This window comes from Aythya fuligula, chromosome 2, assembly GCF_009819795.1.
Source record: "Aythya fuligula isolate bAytFul2 chromosome 2, bAytFul2.pri, whole genome shotgun sequence".
NCBI lineage: Eukaryota > Metazoa > Chordata > Aves > Anseriformes > Anatidae > Aythya > Aythya fuligula.
The window spans coordinates 40,201,704-40,222,286 of record NC_045560.1 but is presented as its reverse complement, the minus strand read 5'-3'; the positions used below and the strand labels follow the sequence as shown (position 1 = coordinate 40,222,286).

The window sequence follows — 20,583 nt, the reverse complement described above, 5'->3', positions numbered from 1 at the left end:
AAACTCTGTTTTCTTTAATATGGTCATATTTTAACCTTTGATGCCACTTAAATGGTTCCTATAAATGATGCACTTTAATTCCATTTATCCCCTAATGAAAACACCTAAACAATCCCATTCAGAAGCTCAAGGGAGTGTGTGGGTGTATAGTAGGAGTTATCCTCAGACAATTGAATGGTAGAGGAGTAATTTATCTATTTTTTTTTCTTGAAAGATAAGTGCCCTCTATGGATTTACTCTCTTTGATTCTGCAGTTTTCAGAGAATATCTCATTTTTGTTGAATAAAAGTGCAGGTCAGAGAAATGTGAATTGCAGGAAAAATATGGAAAATAGGACTATTTTCTGAAAACTGTAGAAGTATTATAAAGAAGCTTTTGAAAGGTAATGATAAAGCATTTATATTCATATTTGTAAATAAATAATAACAAACTCATCTCTTTACCTACTGCTGAATGCTAAACCCTTCTGAGTATTGTAAAACAGAATTAAACAAATTAAAAAAAACCAACAACTTTATATAGTCTCTAAGAAGAAAATGAGGTTATGTATTTAAAAGGGGGAGAGAAAATGATTACAGAGAAAAGAAGTACATTTAAAGCTTTTCATTGAGTAAGTTTTAGGGCAGAAAAAAAGACCATTTACAAAACTCAGGAAGGGCAAAGTAAAATGATTTCAGTTGAGAGACTGGAGGCAACTGATTGGAGACAAGACAAATCACTCCTGTATGTCAGGGTGATTTTGAACACCAGTTTTGCAGCAAGGTTTAGTCTTAAAATCACTCACTATCTCTGTTTTGCATGTAACAGTCGTATGTTAGGTGTAAACCCAAGAAGCCACTGTGTCATTGACAGTCGTGTGGGTGAGTGGCTTAAACTTCAGAGAGAGACAAGCATGTAAAGGCACTGCTTTAGATCTGAAAGGGCTGGTCCTACAAACACAACCCATGCACTTTCAGACTCCACTGAATTCAGTCATAATTCTTAAAAAAATATGTCTAGAAGAAGAAATGACTCTCTGGTTTTGCACACTAACATGCAAGAGGGTAATAGCATGTACTGAAGAACTGCATTCTTCATCTTGTTTGGGTTCCAGCCCCCATCCCCTTTTCTTCATTGCTCCTACTGAAGCTGGGCAGCTGTGCAGGGAGAGATGAAAGATTCAGAGTCTACAGGAGAATAAACAAAAACAAAACCCTTTTGCTCAGCCAACACTGGAAGCAGGATTGAGATCCCAGGGCTCTCATTCCTGCAGTTTTGCAAAATTTCCTTTCAAGCTCTTTCATTTCTTACAAGGGCGCAATCCTGCAGTCATTCCTGAGATGAAACTTCTGTCTTTCTCTAATATTCCCCAGGAGTTCTGTTTTAATAAAACTACAGTGGCACTACCTGAAGTGGAAGAAGTTGTACTGCATACATAAAAGATTATATATATATTAAAAAATATGATGCCCTTTATGATGATGTTCATGGAGCTCAGGAGGGAGAAAGTAGTTCCCTTCTCAGTTTTTCAGACTTTATGAGCAATAGATTTGTCTCCTCAAATAGAAAGAATAATAAAAACAAGACCAGGCCTTCACTCTTTAGTAATATTAGAGCAATACTGTAAAACAATCTAAGTGAATATTATCTATACCTGTGAGTGACACAATGTCCATGTTAACCTTTATGTTAATTATCATCCCTAAATTTCTTACGGAGTGCACTTCATTTTAGCTATATCCAGTGCTGAGGCTGCCTTTCTACAACAAGATGATCCATCTTTGTTTTGCAACTACAGATTTGTAGCATGTACATGAGCAATTGTTGAGATACTTAATGGATTATCACATAAAGTGCATAATAAATGACAGACCACATGATGATCACTGTTAAAGAGCATGGTTTAAATATATGCCAATATATGCCACTTCAGGCAGTTCCTACAAACCTTCAGTTGGTAATAGCTACAGTTTCTTACTTCAAAGGAAAATATATGTCATCTACATTAGCAGGAAATAATAACTTACAGTTACTTTTGTTTGACCTACAGAAGAGTCTGATATGCAAACTGCTCTGTGGTTTCTGTAACAAAATGCACCACATGAGACATAACTAGCCAGAAGTGATCATGATTTAAAAGGCATGTAATAGCATTCATATGAGTTAACCTTTAACACTGCTGAAAATGAAACGGTATGCAATGTGAGTAATTATTCATTATATCCATGGTAATTATGAAGCTGAGTAACTACTCACACTGTCTCACTGAATTGACTGTTGCAGGAAAAAATATACATTTGAATAAACACAGCAACCCTAAATGTGTACTTTTTACTGAAATGTAGCCAGTTTGCACACAGATCTAACAGCAGAAAAAGAGGAATTTAACTAATCTTTGATGTATCTGAGAGGGCAAGTAAAAAATAAACTTAAATTGTACAGTTTTCTGAAAATAAAACAGTAGCAGGAGAGAATAAAAGAAATGGAAAACCATCCAGGTAAGGGAGGTTCAGAATAGAAACTATTTTATGATGCAAATATGTCAAAAGCTTTGCCTAACAATGTCAGTATGTGTTTTTTTTTTTAATGGTTTTTAATTATAGCCAGCATAATCTTTATTATGTTTAGTAACTGCATATGGAAAGTCAGTAATGAAGTCCATTTATAGAGAAAGCAAAATTTTATGGAATTACAGCCCATTTAACTTTTACAAAACAAATCCTCCCTTTCACAGAATAAACCATGTGGGCTGAATCATCCCACATCCACTTCCTCTGAGTCCCCAAAGTGCTCTTTCCCCTCAAAACGGTAGCTGACTTGGTTTTGAACATTTACTAGTTTCTTCTTATTCTATAGTGATATCATAATAATAAAATTCTGTCTCTTACATCTGTACATGTATATATCTGTGTGCATAAAAGAAGATGAGAACGAACATTGATGTATGATGCATTTTTAGATTATGAGTAGATTTTTATGCAGGAGTGAACATGCATGTGATATAAGAGAAATATCTAGTTTCCCAAGCATCCGATAGCCATCATGTCCCCTTTTGAAAGTGAACCTGACAGGCGGTATGCAAACCATCACTGTAAGGTAGAAGAGAGCCCCCACAAGATGACTCTATAGGTCCTCATGGGGAACTTAATGTGCTGGGTATTTATAGGAAACAGGAAGAAATTATGAACCTTCTAAGCTTTTTTTTGGGGCGGAGGGGAGAAGCAGGAAGAGTTTAGCTGGATAGAGCCATTTTCATCAAGACTAAAAAAAATAAAAACTATTGATACAAATTAGTATATTAAAACAGAGTGAAAAAGAGGGCTATTCATTAGAAGAAATAGCAATTAAACTTGGCATTTAGTAGAAGAACTCTCAGGTAACTAAATGCAAAGGAATTCTCAGAGGTTTACAGGATATTGTTCTATCAAATGTGACCTTTGCATTTATTGGCAATAAAATATAGTTATGGATCCTTTCCTCTGCCTTATGTATTCCTGCCTGCATTTCCATTCTCCACGTCTCTGTGCTGCTGTCATTTTGAGAGGCTCTGAAGTTTCTGAGGGAGCCACCTGGGTCTGACGCACCCCGGGCCCAGTGGTGTGCGCTGCCCCATAGGTGCAGCACTGGCTGCAGACACACAGCCTGTGGAATGCAGAGCTTCCAGAAGGGTGGTGATGAGGCAGATGGATGACAGGGATAGCAATGACAGGATGACAGGAGACCATCGTGTCTGAAGGCCGGTCATGTCATGGCAACAGCCACAGGGAGGACAAGAGAAGGTGGACTGAAGCTCTGCCTACAAAGATTGTACCAAAGGAAAAGGATTCCACGTAATGATATTTAGTGCATAGAGCTTAGTGTTATGACAATTACAAAGAAAAAAACCTGAAGAGATGTTCAATATTGCCATTAAGTCCAGATTCTATAGACTCTGCACGTTATATTTACAAAAGAAAAAGACTCTCCTTACAGTCTCACAGTTGATTTAAGACAGCTAAGCTTTCAAATGCCGAGAACAATTTTTCAGTCACTTGATAGACATATGCGATGTACAGGGAGGAAATGGAGTATTCTGTTATTTTAATTTTGATTTAGATGTGATTTAGCATATTGCAGCTTTCAAGTCCTGTGGACCATTTTTCAGCAAGCTGAGATTAAAGTCCCTAGCAAGATTAATTGTAGAGTTGGGATTAAGAGATTTTATAAATCACTCAAATTAAAAAATAAAGCTAGCAGAGTACTAGGATAATGATAGATATATCCATATTGTATCAGCTACAGCTAAATTGAATTGACACTGTAATAGACTGAACACAGTCAAGTATCTGAGTAGAAGTTATTAATAAAGATTATTCTTGATGAAAATGCAGACACCACTGTAGTGACAACTCCTGGAGGGAGTGTGCTCTTGAAGAGCACTCAGTTTTCTGCAAACACCTGTATGAAAGACTGCACCAAGACTTCCTGGTCTGGTGGGACAGTGTACAGGCTAATGAAATTACTGCTGTTCCTTCAACAATTATAGCCGGTATAACATTGTGGTGTCAATTTGTCACAATGGCTAAAATTTAGAGGACCTCAGGTCAAAAAATTTGTATACTTCGGGAATTCACTGATTTTGTATATGGACCAAGGAGAGAAATTAAGCTGAGATTCTCCAGGCTGACTGAAGGATGTGACACCTCCTACTCATATATATGTATACATACACATACAGATATATGTATGTGTGTATGTATATATATACATATACACCTAAACATAGACACCCACCTTTCTGTGCATAGCTATATATCCCGTCCAATACCCCACAGAAAGCAGCAGAACAAGAGAGAGCTTTCCCCTGTAAAAGCCAAGGGGAGGAACAGTCTGAATTCATTACAGATGAAAGGGAGGTAGTTAGCAGGAAAAAGAAACCTCAAAGGTATTTCTACAAAGGGCTGGGGGGTCATTAAGGCATTGGAGAAATGCAAGGTTATTTCCTTGGCAGGCCATCTAAGTATTTGTATTCATTTCTGTAAGTGGCTGCTCTGAACAGGCCACAACTTTCTTTATTCTAAGCCTGTTTCACTACAAGACAGATGCTGTGTTTTGTGGCTGAAGCGAAGCCTTGAAGTGACCAAGAATGAAGTCTCACCGGCACCTGGCCTTTAGCAGAAGGTGAGATCAGGTGCCTATCTATGGCTTGCTTTGCCTGTTCCACGCCTTCCTCTTGCCTCATTTCATAAACTAGTGTGAGGCTTGGGGGACCACTGCAAAGGAAGGGGTGATTTTGCAGCCTGCCCGTTTTCCTGCTGACTCAGCTGAGGGGGTGCTCAGCTCATTTGCACAGCGTTACAGCAGCTTCCTCACAGTGGAGGCCAGCAAGGATTTTTAATTGAGTAGAGCCTCCCAGAAAGCCAAAGCTAATTTGTCGTTTCTCAGATGAGCTGTTCTAAAAATCTTGTTCTCTGGTTACGCAGAGCAACTGGAGTTGGGCTGGGACAGCCTCTGTCACCCCTGGTCAAGCTGCATCTGGCCCACACAGAGAAGCTCCTTTTGGAAAAAGGACTCTCTCCTCTGCACCAGAGTTCTGCTCTTGTGAGTGAAGCAAAACGCCATGGGTCTTAAAGGCAAGCAGAGCTGAAAGGGTCACTGCACTTTGGCTCAGAAAGCTTGGAGTCTGGTTTCAAGGCATGAGACCAAGCTGAAAGACTGAAATAGACTGACTTCAAAGGGGAAAAAGGGAATGTTTTGAGAGCAAATTATAATCTGACCTATCACATGGTATCTCCTACTTTGTTGAAAAATAACTTACTTTGATATTATGCGTATGGCTCAGCTTTAGAGAGACACTGACAGGTGTCAGTACAAAGACTGACAAAAACAAAACTGATAACCTGTAGGGGAAAGTCTGAAGGGAAGCCTGATTGCCTGATGTTTGGGTATACAAAAACATAAAATGAGGCACAGAGTGCTATCAGAGGACATGAAGAATAGAGATAAAGGTGTAAAAATTGAAGAAAGCAGGTTAACTATCTAGAAGAACAAATGAAAATTACTTTATACATTTACTAATCACCCCCATGATCAACAAATAGGTTCAAACATCTTTTCTTCATGTGCAAATGTGCTCTCAGTTTTTTAATTTTAATTCATGATTTCCAATACACAGCAGGGTGCCCAATGATTAGAATAAGCATCAACAGGGTTTATAGAAAGAATTTGGATCTTTTAGAAAATATTTAAATCTTTGTATAATATGAAACAAAAAATGGCTACACCACATTTTTTTAAAATTATAATAATAAAAAACAAGAGATATGTATCCAGAATTTAATTTCAATATATTTTTCCTAATTTAAAATTTATTTTTTGCTTCCCATTGCAACATACACATGCATGATAAAAGATTGTGCAATGCCTCAGAATAGATAAGGAAAAGGGATTGTGGAAATCTTTCTGAAGATTTTAATACACTTTGTATTAGGTCCTTTAACAGTAACTATGTTATGTGACATGGGCATTTGCCTTTGGAACCTCAAGCTGGGTCAAGTAATCGCATCTGGGAAATACAGTTTCTGTTTCTTCCCAGGTCTTTTGTGGTCACATTTTTAGAAGATCAATTTTGACAGTACTCATTTAAATGCTTCCTTTCTTCATAGTAAAAAAGGGATGAATGTGGCCCACAGAAATCTCAGGAGGAATGTATGAATTCAATCATAGCAAGAAACATGAATTAGATCCTTTCTGCTGTGTACTGACATGGAGGTAACCTTGCCAAGTCCAGGATATACTTTATGACTTTCCCAGTACATTCCACAGTTTTGTATTTTATCTCTCTCTCTCTCTCTTTTTTTTTTTTTTTTTTTTTTTTTTAAGTTGATAGAGCCATGAGGAGTAGATATACTTAGAAAAAAAATAAATCTGTGATTATCCACTCCCATAACTCTAAGAACCATGATTTTAAGAACAGCCCCAAATATCACAAATCTCATGGTAAAGTAGAAGAGTTGCCAGCACCTGGTGACACAACTAGCACTGTACCGTGATGCCATATGTTATGTTCTACAAACTCAATACCTTTCTTTTGCCAGAAATAAGTGTTTGGAGTAAATATTTAAGTACTGTTTCCCAACAATATTGACTAGCAGCAGCTACCGTATGGCCAGCACTTGTCTTCCCACACTGCTTTATTCAAGGGACTTCCCAGACTATTTAACCTGTGAATCAATTTCACAGAATCTGGGAAAGATGTGTAATGAAGTAGCAACAGCTTAAGAGCTCCTAAAGCAGGGCTGAAAACAGGGGTTATTTATGACAGTGGCTCAAGTGAAAAGAATAAGAATCTATGTGTACAAAATATGCTAGTGAAATATTAGTTTTATCTGACACTAGTCCCCTGTGCACATGTACTCATTACTTTCTTATAGATAACAATTTCCCTCATCATAAATACTGCCCTTTTAGTAATACAATATGGTATCATCAGCTCTCTCGTCCTTTATCAAGCAGTACATTTTCATATAATTTATATGCACACATTTCTTAGAATGACAATTGGCATCAAGATAAAGGCAGACAAAAATGTTTTACAAAGCAGGATAAGAACCACCTCTTTGCTTGGTATTTCATTAATAAGCAATGCACAGCTGCATTACTCATGTCTCAAAATAATACAGTTGCCAAACACAACTGAGGGTGGACTGAAAAAGTCTTTATCTACTGATGAAACAGCAAACTGGACTGTCACCTTCTATTTTAAAAGGATGTTGTTGAATAAATTGACTAAAATTCAACAGACTCAACAAAGGGAAGGAGAAATACCCCCACGCGCTCTATTTTATACTCAAGAAATCCATCCAGTGAATATACCAATACCCACTAAATAATTCTCCTTTTAATTGGCTAGGGGACTGAATGTAACTCTTGCATTACAGCTACTGCACACAGGCTAAGCAGCAATGAAGCAAACAGAGAAGCCTATCAAGGTAGACCTCATATAGCGAAGGTCAGAACGGCCTGGGCGGGGAAAGCAAGAACAGAGCATTGCCCGACCTTTGTGCCAGTGCTTTAACTGACTGAATGAGAAGCTTGGATTTATAAAGTTTCAATTCTTTCTTCACTGAATATCATAATTATCTAAATCAGAAAATTTGTGGTCAGCAGGGTATAAAACCCCTGCAATATTCATCCGTGACCTCAAAGCTTCCCTAAACTGGAATGCTAGAAGGAAACAAATTTGGCCATCCACATCTGCTACCTAAAATGTGGTTTTGTCCCGTCTTTATGTCACTGGTTGGGAAAGTGCAGTTTACAGAATGACAAGTACATTGAACTCACCTCTCTCATTCTTTTTTAAAACTTTCCCCTTATAATAATGTTAACTACTATAAACATTACTATTGCAGCATCAAAATTCTGTTTATAAATGCTCCTCTCTCAATAGTGTACTCACAATAATCAAGTAAGAATCAACTACTTTATTATAGGCAAACACGGTGCAGCAACCTTTACACAAACATGTCAAAAAAAAAGGGAAATATTTCTGCTCCCCTAAGTCCTCTTGAGGACCTATTCCAAAACTTCCCTCTTCTAACTTAGAAGGTGAAAAATTAACCTCTCTTCACTTTGTTTCATAATAGACAGGCCCATCAATTTATTTGATTCTATTAATAGCCCTGCTGGGTAAATTTTCCAGTTTCTATTCATGTTAGTGTGCATGGGTATCAAGAATTGCACTCAGTCTATCAGATAAAGTCTTACAAATGTCTTGTGTATGACACTAGCAATTCCTTATCTCTGCAGGAAATGCCAGATGGTACATCTTACAAGTGTATTTGCCTTTTTCACAGATGTATTAGACTGGTGGTTTGTAATAATCCTGTGATCAACCAATAAAACCCCATTTTGACACCATCTCTCAGCAATTATTCCTACTGGTTATCAATGACATTTTGCACAAGCGCATTTCATCCCACTTCTGTTTCTCTGGTCTTCAAAACCACTAGGTATTTCCTGTATGACATTCTGAGCCTACTCTATCATGGTAATGATCTGCCAACTTCATGTTATTGGAACAGTTCTACATTTGCGGCTAGTGTCATCACTGACGGCATTAGAAAACAAATCTGCAAGGAATTCTGTAAGTCATTGTCTTTCTTTCCAATTTCTTGTCTTTGTTGCCATATTTCTACAGTCTTCCAAAAAAACGATGGAAAGCAATTAATTATAGCTTCATGAAGAGTAGTGTAGTTTGCATCTGGAGAAGTAATTTATATGGAGTAGCATGAAAGGTGCATATTTTGTCAGACTGCCATAGACCCCTGGTGAATGATATGGGTCAACTGGAAAGATTAAGTGCCTTCAGCTGCTTACAAAGGGTGCAACTCAAATATAAATGCTTTCATATTAGAAACAAATCCAAATCAAACAAATAACTGCTGGAAATTATGCAACCATTTGCTAAATAAATCCATATTTATCCAGCTATACTGGAGACATGCAAGCAAATTTTAAGCAGTTGTTTAAATTTGTTCCATCAAAATACCCAGTTTAAATATTCATTATTGCCTTGAAAATTTTGTGTTCATCCTACAATGTTATACCAACATACACATTCAAAAATATCACAAGGAAAGGACTCATACTAGACTTTTAATATCCTCCTACTAACCTTAGGTGGTTTAAAAGGATAGTCCGGTGAAAACGTAATGTCAAGGAAGAAAACGCCACCTTCATATACTGACCCTGGAGGCCCCAGTATAGTTGACCTCCATTCATAAATGTTGTCTCCTTTGGGTCCAGCACTAAAATAGAAAACAAACAAAAAAAAACATGATGACCACATACAGTTAAGAAAATGCTGCATCAGTAATACTCTACTAGCAGTACCACTGGTTTTGCAACAATGCTGTAAGTTAAAATTGTGTATCACATTTATTAAGTTAGTCCTGCATAACATGTCACTGGCCTCCTAAGCTCTGTCAGTGAAATGATATATTCAGCTAGGAAGAAGTATTAAAATCACATTATAAATTATTCAAATAAGCACAGAAAATTCCTGATCATCTTATCTCAAATATTTTAGTGGGCAAATGTGAAGTATTTACAGTACAAGGATACAGAGACTTTGCTGAGACGTCTTGTCACTGTCTTGCCTCACAAGCCATCCTATTTTCACCTACCTCCACATCCACCTACCTCATCAGTCAGTAGCAGTGTAATTACACACATTATTATACAGCACACACTGTACTAAAGACAGCATGGTACAAATGACCTTGCAGCTTCACTTTCTAAGTTACTATCCTAAGGACTCCTCCAGTCACTAGTACAGAAGGCTGCTTTAGTCTGCAACTGTTATGCTATCTTAAAAATCATAACAGGAAGCAGGTTAAAGTGTTGGATTATGTCAATTCAAAGTCCTCATTTAAAAACACAGTACTGAAACAATATTTAAAATGTACAGAACATAACCCTATACACAGAACAAGTCTCTTACCTACACACTCAATGCCTGGAAATAACAAATTAAAAACTACTAAAATTTTTGGGCATTACTATTCCAAAAGCCAGTGTAGCCTCCTTTCATACAGCATAATGCTTGTCCACAGAAAGACATATTTTACGCAGGGTGGCTTTGGCCTCTTAAGAAATACGAAGACTTCTTTTTGGTTCACAGCCTGCTTGTACAAGTCACTGATACAGGACCTGAATTTTAATTAGGACCAATTGGGATAGTGACTTCTGGATATCTGATTAATATTTTCCACAGGAATGCAGTGTTGGTAGATTTTTCAAATAAATGACGTGGTATTGTCTTAGGGCATTTCTTGTGAAACTATTCTCGTTATGTCTGCAATAAAAATTTCCACAGTATGTAGGGGTTTGTGAAATAACCCTATGTGTAGAACAGATGAAAGCTCTTGGCTATGCTCCATGCCTCACAATGTACCCAAGGCATACAATTATTATACGACATCATGTCATGTTCACTGCTCAACTATTCATTTTGTTCACTGAAAGTTAATAAAACCCTCTTTCACCTGAAATTCCTTGGGCTCCCTTCATTAAAACTTCTGACTGCATGATTCCCTGCATACAACGCAGTGACTTAGTACTGTGTGGCGTAGTTCATTAGTCATGGTACCTACATCAATTTTCTATAATAGCTGTTAATGCTTCTTGGCTTTCTAAACTACATGCTTTCTTAACAAAAATGGGTTATAGAGAATATAATATTATGGAACATCCATTATCAACCAGCCATAGAAACAAAACTAGCAATTGTTTTTAAAGACAGAATCTGGCTTTTCAAGTGTCACAATAGCAAAAGTCTTGCCATCCATCCCTCCATCCATCCATCCATCCATCCATCTTTCACAGTGTCTGTAATACATCAGGTTGTTAGCTGCCAAACAAATTTAATTTACCCAGTTCTCAGTTTGCATTAACCTTTGAATAATAAAGCACAGCTGAGACTGCTGTAAGAAACAAACCAGAGAATGAATAATTAAAAACACCTCCACTGCCTTTAGAAAGACCAATCCCAAGTCAACAGGGAAGGTTTAATTGTGACTGAACTACGCATTAAGGGGCTAATTGAACTCTTTATAAGCCTGAACAAATGTGGGACTACATCAGTGCTATGGTATACAAGGTTCACAGAAAGTAAAGCCCTTAAAAAAAAATAAAAATAAGGCAATTAGTTCAAATACAAAAGGCAAGAAGCAGAGGCAGTCTAAATCTTACACGAAAAAAAGCCTACATCATGTGAAGGAAATCCTTTCCCATTTTCTGCAGAAAAATGTTCTAATACTCGGAGAAGCAATGACTCAGTTGATGCCAGCAGGTTAAAATGGAAGTGATATAAATGTCAATCCCAGACAAATGGTTGGAAAAAGCAAGTAACAAAAGCAAGTCCTGTCTTTATTAGAGCTTATTTAGCCAGCAGGGTATGCTTGGGTCCTTCTTGGGTTTGAGCAAAGCTCACATTTTTGATCAAAACTGCCTCTGGTAGTAGCATTTTCATAATGTACATTATTTTTATTTGTTTTGCCTATTTATTTAATTGCATTAACATTTGAAATGAGCAGTCATTAATTAAAATAGTTGGAAAATGCTCCATCTGCCAGTTGAACTGTTTCGGCACGTCCAGCTACAAGCCCAGCCTGATCACATTCTGAGGATGCTGATTAACATTAATTGAAGGTTTTCTTTGCAAATGAGAGATGAAGCTTTATTAAGTATTATTATTAATTTGAAGAATAGCTGGAATTGTATGGAGTGTGGGTAGACTGCTGTTATCGATGTTGCCTGTTGGAGTGCTTGCTGGCAGCAGGGCTGTTCAGCCCATGTAAAATACTGATTCATGTGCACAGTCAACAGCTGGTATTGAGGGCAACAGCATGCACAAGCATAACGTTTTTTTCACTTGCACATTAATAATACAAAAAGTTTGACAGGTGTATTATCTCTGTTTCCTTTCTCTCCTAATTGTTAAGCCTTTTATTTATCCACATTATTGGCAACAAGAACGACAACTCATCAGGCTTCACAAGAGAAAATTCCCATATGTGCAAGACCTCAGCCAGAGCCTGATTCTGTAAGGTTTATAATGCAAGAGGATTTAATTGCCCTTCTCTCTGCATGGATATCTGCCCGGCATGCTGCAGCCCAAATGGTTTACATTCACTGTGATTTATATTCCAGCTCTATTAATGTTACTGGCAACCAAACCACGGAGCTCAAAGAAAGCAAACTAAACGTCTCATTGCCTGAAGTCCTGTCATCTTTGGAAGGACTGATTCAGATGTGCACCTGCTCGGAAAAGGGCAGGCTAACTCTATTTGAACTGAACTGACCCGAGCCAGAGCACATACATGCTCCGTGCTGGTAATCTGGTGCTAAATTGGTCAGCATCGGGGACAAATAGTGGTGGCTGTGGCAGCTCCAGGTGGAGGTGGCTGAGTTGTAAGGATTAAGTTAGGGTAAGGACAGAGCTGCTGTCCGATCAGCAGTTCAGCCTCCCAGTTCAAGCTCTGTTTCTGAAGCCCTGGTGACTGCAGAGCAAAGCAAGCAATGAGTCTGGCAATACGGATACTGTGGCACTCCCAGCACTGCTCGTGCCACCTCCCAGGTGGGATCAGAGTGGGTGCAGCAGGGCAGGAAGGCCCTGGAGACTTCCAGTTATCAATGGCTCATCAAGAGACAGCTCTTTGCTGCCTTTACTCCCCCATAGCTGATGAAACATCCCACAGAACAATGCCTCTTCCACCTGCTGGGGAGACCTCTGCTTGCTGGAGGAGCTGGGGGAGGCTGGATGTGGAGCCTCTTTCAGAAGGACAGCAGTACTGGTGTGTGAAATTTAGGCGAATTAAGTCAATACATGTAAAATGGTCTGCTCTGTACTTCGCCCTCTGCCTCTCCTGGTATACTTCAGTTCTGCCTCTGCTTCCTACATACATACTTGCAAGTGAAATGTATGCACATCAGTTGCACTTAGCTGCAAAATACTTTAAATGCTACTATAACTGAATTCATTTTGCTTTAAATACGCCTAATGCACTGAGTATTTTCCATTCCCTCAACATGTTTTAGGCAGGCAGTCACTTGAAAGTAGTGCTGCTAAAAACTGCTTGTCCAGCACAATGCATAAAAAAAAAAAAAAGGAAAAAAAAAGAAAAAGAAAGAAGGCTTTCACTGCATTTAGAACATACTAAAATATTCAATTTAAAATTATGCTGGTGAGCTGTATGTAAACAACAGCATCTATGAGACATACCAGATGAAAACCTATCTGGAGAAGTTATGAAAGTACAGTTGATTTTTAGTTTTATCAGAGTTGATTTGTATATAAATTTACTCCATTTCCAGAGTATAAATCAAAACAGTGAAAATACAGAAGGTCAAAGAAATAATGGTACCCCACATGTTTATCAAGTAATCATGTGGAATAAGTTAGTCAAAATAATGTTATTATTTCCTAATCTAACTTATGTTTCTTGATGAGGGATTGCATGCTTTCCCGGCATCTATAACTGAGGTAGCATAACCTCAATGCTGTGTTTCTGGTGACATGGAAAATAAGGACCATAAGGAAAATAAGTTTGATGTCTTCCTTTCTACTCTTGGTCTCTAATCTAGCTGGAATACACTTCTTTTACAGTGTAAACGTATCCTTTAGCACAAGAGAAAGGCAAGCCTGTAGCACAAAACAAAGAAGGAAGAAAAGAAATTCTAACTTCAGTTACCTTCTAGTTCCAACACACGAATGGTGTGTGGAGGGAGGCAATACAGCCAAATAAAACAGGAAAGCAGGATGGTCGGGAAGCCTTCCCATTCCTCGGGACTCAGAAAGAACTGGAGAGGTTCTTCTGGACTGAGTTAAATTAATTTTTATCCTCATCCTTCATAATAGGGTGGAATAAAGCAGGACCAGGCTGCTATACTAACTTTGTCCATGGTAACTCACTTTCTGTGACATTCCTTATGGCAATTCACTTTTAGTATGGCATTATCTAGTCTGAACTGCACCAGCACACAAAAACACACCTCAGAACTGGGGCTCCCATGCATGAGGTGTAGTCCATGGCAGACACAGACCCTCTCAATTCTCTTTGGTAACATACAATAGCAGAAAGAAGAGGGTCACACCCTGGACACTTTTATTGCTTTCCTATTACTACATGGAGCCTTGACTTTACTGTTTAAGAGATTTCCCTCTGAGAAGGGAAGCTCAACACAGAATAACCTTCACTTATAAAACATACAACATAATTTTTTGCAATCCTGTTTCTTGCATATCTAAAGTTATGCTGGAGCTGATCCTGCCTCTAGCTGCCCTCAGTGAATGCTTCTGAGCCCTGAGCGCAAAGTGGATACAAAACGATGGGGAGATTGGCAAAATAATTTAAGAGTGCAGCTGGTGAGAGAAGAGGATGGATGTGGCAAAACAGAAGACTACAGATTCAGCTTTCAGCGAGATACATCTCTTGAGAAACTCAGATGAAGGCTCATTAAAATAAGCCTGGTATATACCTCTGTTCTCCTTTCTGAATGTGGTGCTAAGCAGAAGTGTTGCTTGGGTCTGCACCACAGCGCAGGGCTGTCCCTGTGCCTGGGGACTGCCAAGCGATCAGCAGTGGGGCTGTGCTGGCCAAGCGGTTGCTGGAAGACCTCTGATGGGAAGAAATAAATCAGTAGGAGGCCAGCTGAAGCTACCATTACCAGGTGACCTGCACAACCAGCCCAGCCCTGTTCAACAAAACACAAAAATAGTACCACTGAGAAGCATCAGCATCATGCTCCTATAAGGCAACTGTGGTTCTCAGCCCTGATTTCCCACTGCTGCATCTTCAGCATTGGAACAGATGCAGACATCTGGTCATCTGCCCTCCTGCCATTTCTCTCTTTTCGGTATTTTGGAAGCCACTTGGTCCACTTCCCTGCTTCTCTCTCTGCATGGTAAGAATTCACTGTTCCTTCTTCATGGAGGATGCTTCCTTCTTTCAGGTTCATGCAGATCCACCTCCCCATAAACACCCCCTTTCTTTTTCTCTCATCAACAGCCATCAACACATCCTGCTATTTTCTGTCTTTCTCCAGAAAGGATGAGGGGGTGGAAAACAGTGCAGGGGGATTTTATTACAGTACAGCAGTTAGTGATTTTGTTTCTTTACTTCTCTGTTGCCCATCTTCTGAGATGTATAAAATGAAGAGCAAGCAGAACGGGTGCTGCAGCAACACTGGGGTAGGGAAGGGAAAGGGAGTCACAGCTGCCTACCCAGATGCTCCAGTGATATCAGTAGGTACTTTTATAAATGTATGTAATAAACAGTTGCCACAGCAGCCAAAGGAATACATTTCTACAAAACAAAAACAAAGAGATAGCAGTGAGCACTGAGACTGCCTGTGGCAATGGGCACAGTTGTATGGTTAATAACATCTCTGCTATGAATAAAATTAGCAGCCTAGTCTCCTAGCAGTAAAATCAAAGAACAATTAAAGAAATAAACCCCTTCAGAATCAGAAAGAAGTGCTGTACTTTGGCTATAATATTGAAGACTTAAACTATCTTCAAGAAACAAACCTTCCCCAGATTTGTACCTTTAAAACATGTAACCTCTTCTCTTTCCTCTGGAAACTCCTAAAACCTTTTTTATTTCTTTCTTTTTTTTTTTTTTTAAATTTATCTTCATCTTACTTTGTTTATCTCACTTAGTTCATCTATCTAGTGCAAAACCTGCTATTATCAAAATACTGGGAGGTACTCATGGTTCTTACTAGATTCAATCTAGACCAAAGCTAGAGATTTTTCAGCACTAAATTTGAGGCCTGAATTACTCTAAGAAAAAAATATTTTTAAAGACATGTTCACTTTCCTTTAACTAGACCCTACTGCAGAGAAAAAGCTTGGCTTTCCATCATCTAACACTCAAACTTGGGTCTATGCTAGATCCATCATATTTGGTCATCCTGCTGTACTACCGGGAATTTATGTATGTTGGAATATCAGTATAATTAGATGAGGTAAGCACCATTTTGGGGTATGTATCTTTCATTAGACTTAATTATTTATAATGGAAACTGAGGGTGAAGCAACTGGGCCACCTGTCACTCAGAAAGTCTTTGGCAGGAAGAGAGATTCAGACCAATTCCCTATACCACTTAGCTTCCATTACAGTGGGAGAATTCAGCTGAAGAATTTGGGTAAGACTTTCTTCACATTCTTCCAGTTCTGTGATTGAGATCATTTTTCCATAAGAAACTTAAAAAAAAAAAAAAAAAAAAAAGTACTTTGAGGCAAGCAGTAATAGAAGAAGGATATTAAGACATTTTTCTAACTCATGCTACAATCCCTTCAAAGTGGTTATATCCTGCTTTTATCAAATGCTTTTTATTGAAGTCAGTTACCATTTTCATCTGCACTTTGGAACCAATGTGTTCGTGGTAAATGTGACTGGAAGAACACTGAGGACTACCGATCCCAATGAGCTGTCAAAGGCACAGCAACGTATTACTGGGTAATGCTAGATATTGTTTCGTATACTTACTGAGAGCAATTGTGTTCCATACAGTATGGCATTGTTTCACTGTTAGTCTCCTCTAGTTTTAGCAATATGTTTCTTAGGGGGTACATTTATCACCAAAAGTGATACACTATTTAACTTCGGGGCTTCCAACCACTTTCTTCCTTGCAACAAACCTGCAGCACACCAGCTCAGCATGCCAAAAGTCTGTATGAGGCAAATTTTTCTTTTTTTTTTTTTTTTCTTGTGATTAAAGTTCTCTGCCTGCCTGTCACTGGAGCCATTAAAAATTATTAAGGGAACCCGAAACACAGGTTCCCTCCTGCTGAAGCTGTGTTGTGTTTAAAATTCATGAGTTTTGTCCACAGTAAAAACAACAAATAGATTAAGAACAAAGCGAATGTCACTTAGTTAGTAGATTTTATTATTCTCTTCTAAGTAATAACACTAAAAAGTATTAAAGGTATCCCAGCACTTTAGTAGACTGGTATTATTCAGAGAGTACTTCGATGCTTTTATTCTCTAAAGTCCTGTCTTCAGAGCATTTCTGAGACAGAAACCATCATGAAGAGAACTGCTTCTTAATGCACAAAACAGTTATTTATATTATAGTATCTACAGCAATTTATTCATTGCAAACACCATTACACAGTGTATGATCACAGCATGCTGAGTATTCACAATGAGATTTTAAAAATGGCAATTTTGTTAAGTATTCTCCACTTTGTTCAGCTGAACAAAATTACATAAAACCCTTCACAGAAGGCTTTCCTTGTTCAGCGCCGGAAACAATGATTTGCCTCCTATTACATATCTATAGGCTTGATTCCCTTTTGCCATGTTTTTTTTTTTTTTTTTTTTTTTTAAAGTAATACCAGTTTCAACTCCTTTATAAAAGTAGAAATGACCTGCATAGTTTAAATAAAATATTTATCAGGCTGATTTGTCTCTACAGTAAATTCTATCAAGCATAGTTTGTAGCCACATTTTACAAAAAGAGGAAAACACGAGTAACTAGGAATGAAAAACACTACAAATAAATGAATAGATATTCCTGGGACCTTTTAGCATGACCTCCAACCTTGCAACTTGAGAAATGACATTATTTCCTCGTAATTCCCAATTTGCTTTTCCCTAAGATTTCTTTTTTTCTTTCCCGGTACAATAATTTATTTTCCAAAATGTAACTAGTTTTTAATTTCACAACATTTCCCCTTGCTCACACCAGCTGTAATTTAGCATTCTATCTTTTCCAAGTCAAACAGCAAACATGACACAAAACAGTGGGGTGGCACCATCAGGCATTATATTTTGAAATTCTAAGTCTAATTTAAAAGGATGAGGTGACTGAGTGTGGACATATAGCACAGAAACCCCACAGCAGCCAGAAGATTTAAGAGGTGCAGTGGAGAAGAAAGCATTCTTTAAAACAGCACTGCCTTTTTAGTTTCTGTGGAAACCTTAGAGGGAGCACAGTGGAGAGAGAGAGACAGGGCTAAGGCAGCCCAGCTCAAAGAGACAAGAAAGACTTGTAATTCATGCACAGAATATATTGAAGCCTTTGGATATGAAATCAATTTCATAAGTGATCAGTTATATAAAAATAATTCCAAACTCCTGCTCTTCATCAGAAATGATGAAAAATGAAGAAAACAACCACACACAAGGTAGTAGTGATGGACGGATTGGCTGAACTTCAACTAAAGTCTCTTTCACTTTCTGATGAGGAACTGTGGGATTTCCCTGCTGAGCTGATTGGGAGACCTTACGTCAGGAGTAGACTTGGGTTTTCAGCTTCTGAGGTGGGAGAATTCAGATCAAGGCAGGTGTATATATATATATATATATATACATACAGCAGTGCATACCAGCCCACCCCACGGGTAGAAGGCTCTCTGTTTCCACTACACATACAGGGGGTCAACAGCAAGTAGATGAGGTGGGGGAAAAAAATGCACCTCCATCACTCATCCTCAGTTGTGCGTTACGTTAAAACTAATAACTATATAATGACTATTACTACGTTTTATAATATTTACAAAATGAACTGCAAAGCAGCAGCACATCCGGCATATTTTTAATGCCTGCCCATAACGTATCTATCTCACCTACTGTTACAGTATCAAATGCCAGTGGAATAAAAACAAAGACTTTCACTCTTTCTCCAATTTTCCGCTTTGAAACTGTAGAAGGTGAACTAACTTTATGAACATCTTGTGTTAAACTTCATCAACTGTTTAACTGTTCCATGTCCAGTATTCTTGATTTTCTTATGATTAGCTTATATTTTAAGTATGAATGGCAAAAGATTTTCAAGCATTTTAAATAGTTTTTTCTGATATTCCTAATACATAAGGAAGATATTTAATTGTAATCCCTTTATTGTGACCAAGCTAATATTCATCCTTCTCTATGCAGGATTCTGGACACAAGATAATAGTGGCTTTCTGAGACTGCATTTAGTGATGTCCAGAACTGTACCATATAATGATATAACTTGCAGAAACTTGTGGTAAATAAATTCAAACTAATTAGGTCATTAATTTTGGTTTCCAACATCAGACCAAAGATGATTTTATATTTTTTAATACATAAAATTAACATAATACATAAAATTTAATACATAGAACCAGAGTATAACTATGCTTTTGAGGAATTTTTCTGTTTCTGCTACCTCTGATCTATTTAAAGTTGACAACATTTGACTACCCTTAGTTTAGCATATTGAATTTTTCATGTTATTATTGGCCATTAAATTATAAAATTAAGTAAATAAAATAATTATGATGCCATACACTTAACTACTGAAGCAAAACCTCTTTAGACATCATCAAATGCCAGAGAAATTCAACATGGTTATATAAGGATTTTTTTCAGTTGTATCCAAAAAAAGATCTCTACAGTGTCTTATTTAAAGGAATGTCAGTGTAAAGATATTCTGCAATACTCATCCAGTTCAGTAATTGAGAAAGATTTATACAGAAAGATTTCTAATATATGCACACACACATTCTGATGATTACGAATACTACAAGCAAAGCAGAAATATTTTTCAATGACTGTATACTCTCCGTTCCTCAGAAAGCTGGTTCTGTATAACCACTAGTCATTGTTTCTTTCCCCTACTTGGAAATAATTGACCAAATTGCCTATAAAGAGGTTTGATTTGCTCAAGCCTGTCATCTTTAATAATCCCATCTACAGGCAGTTGTCTAAATAGGAGCCTGGAAACTTTGAAACCTTATGCAACAAAAGTGATTGTGTAGCTTTTTCTGAAGTGGCCTAATTCTGGTATTTCCTTTTTCTATGTTTTAGAGTCTTAGTTTCTACAGATAAGCTTAGTTTCTACAGATAAACTGGCCCAAAATATTAAAAAGGGAAAGCAATGAGAGGAAAAATCAAAGTTCGTTTTCACAGAGAGAGATCTGAAGCATCTGATACAGCCCTGTGACCAGCAGCACAGCTCTTCCGCCCATCCTGTAAACAGAGGAACAGGCTTGAATACAGACTCCCCTAATTTCGGCAAGAGATTCACACATGCTTACATGTGAATTGCTTGCTTACACAAGGAAACAACTCTATATTATGGCAT

General features: G+C 37.8%; 1 protein-coding gene across 1 annotated transcript in view; it reads right to left on the bottom strand.

Moving 5' to 3' along the window:
* LOC116485802 (ubiquitin-conjugating enzyme E2 E2) overlaps nucleotides 1-20,583 on the bottom strand; it is a 210,595-nt gene that overhangs the window by 28,525 nt on the left and 161,487 nt on the right. Inside the window, exon 4 of the mRNA XM_032181444.1 lies at nucleotides 9,635-9,767. Coding sequence (XP_032037335.1) covers nucleotides 9,635-9,767 — 133 coding nt within the window. The remainder of the gene's footprint in view (nucleotides 1-9,634; nucleotides 9,768-20,583) is intronic.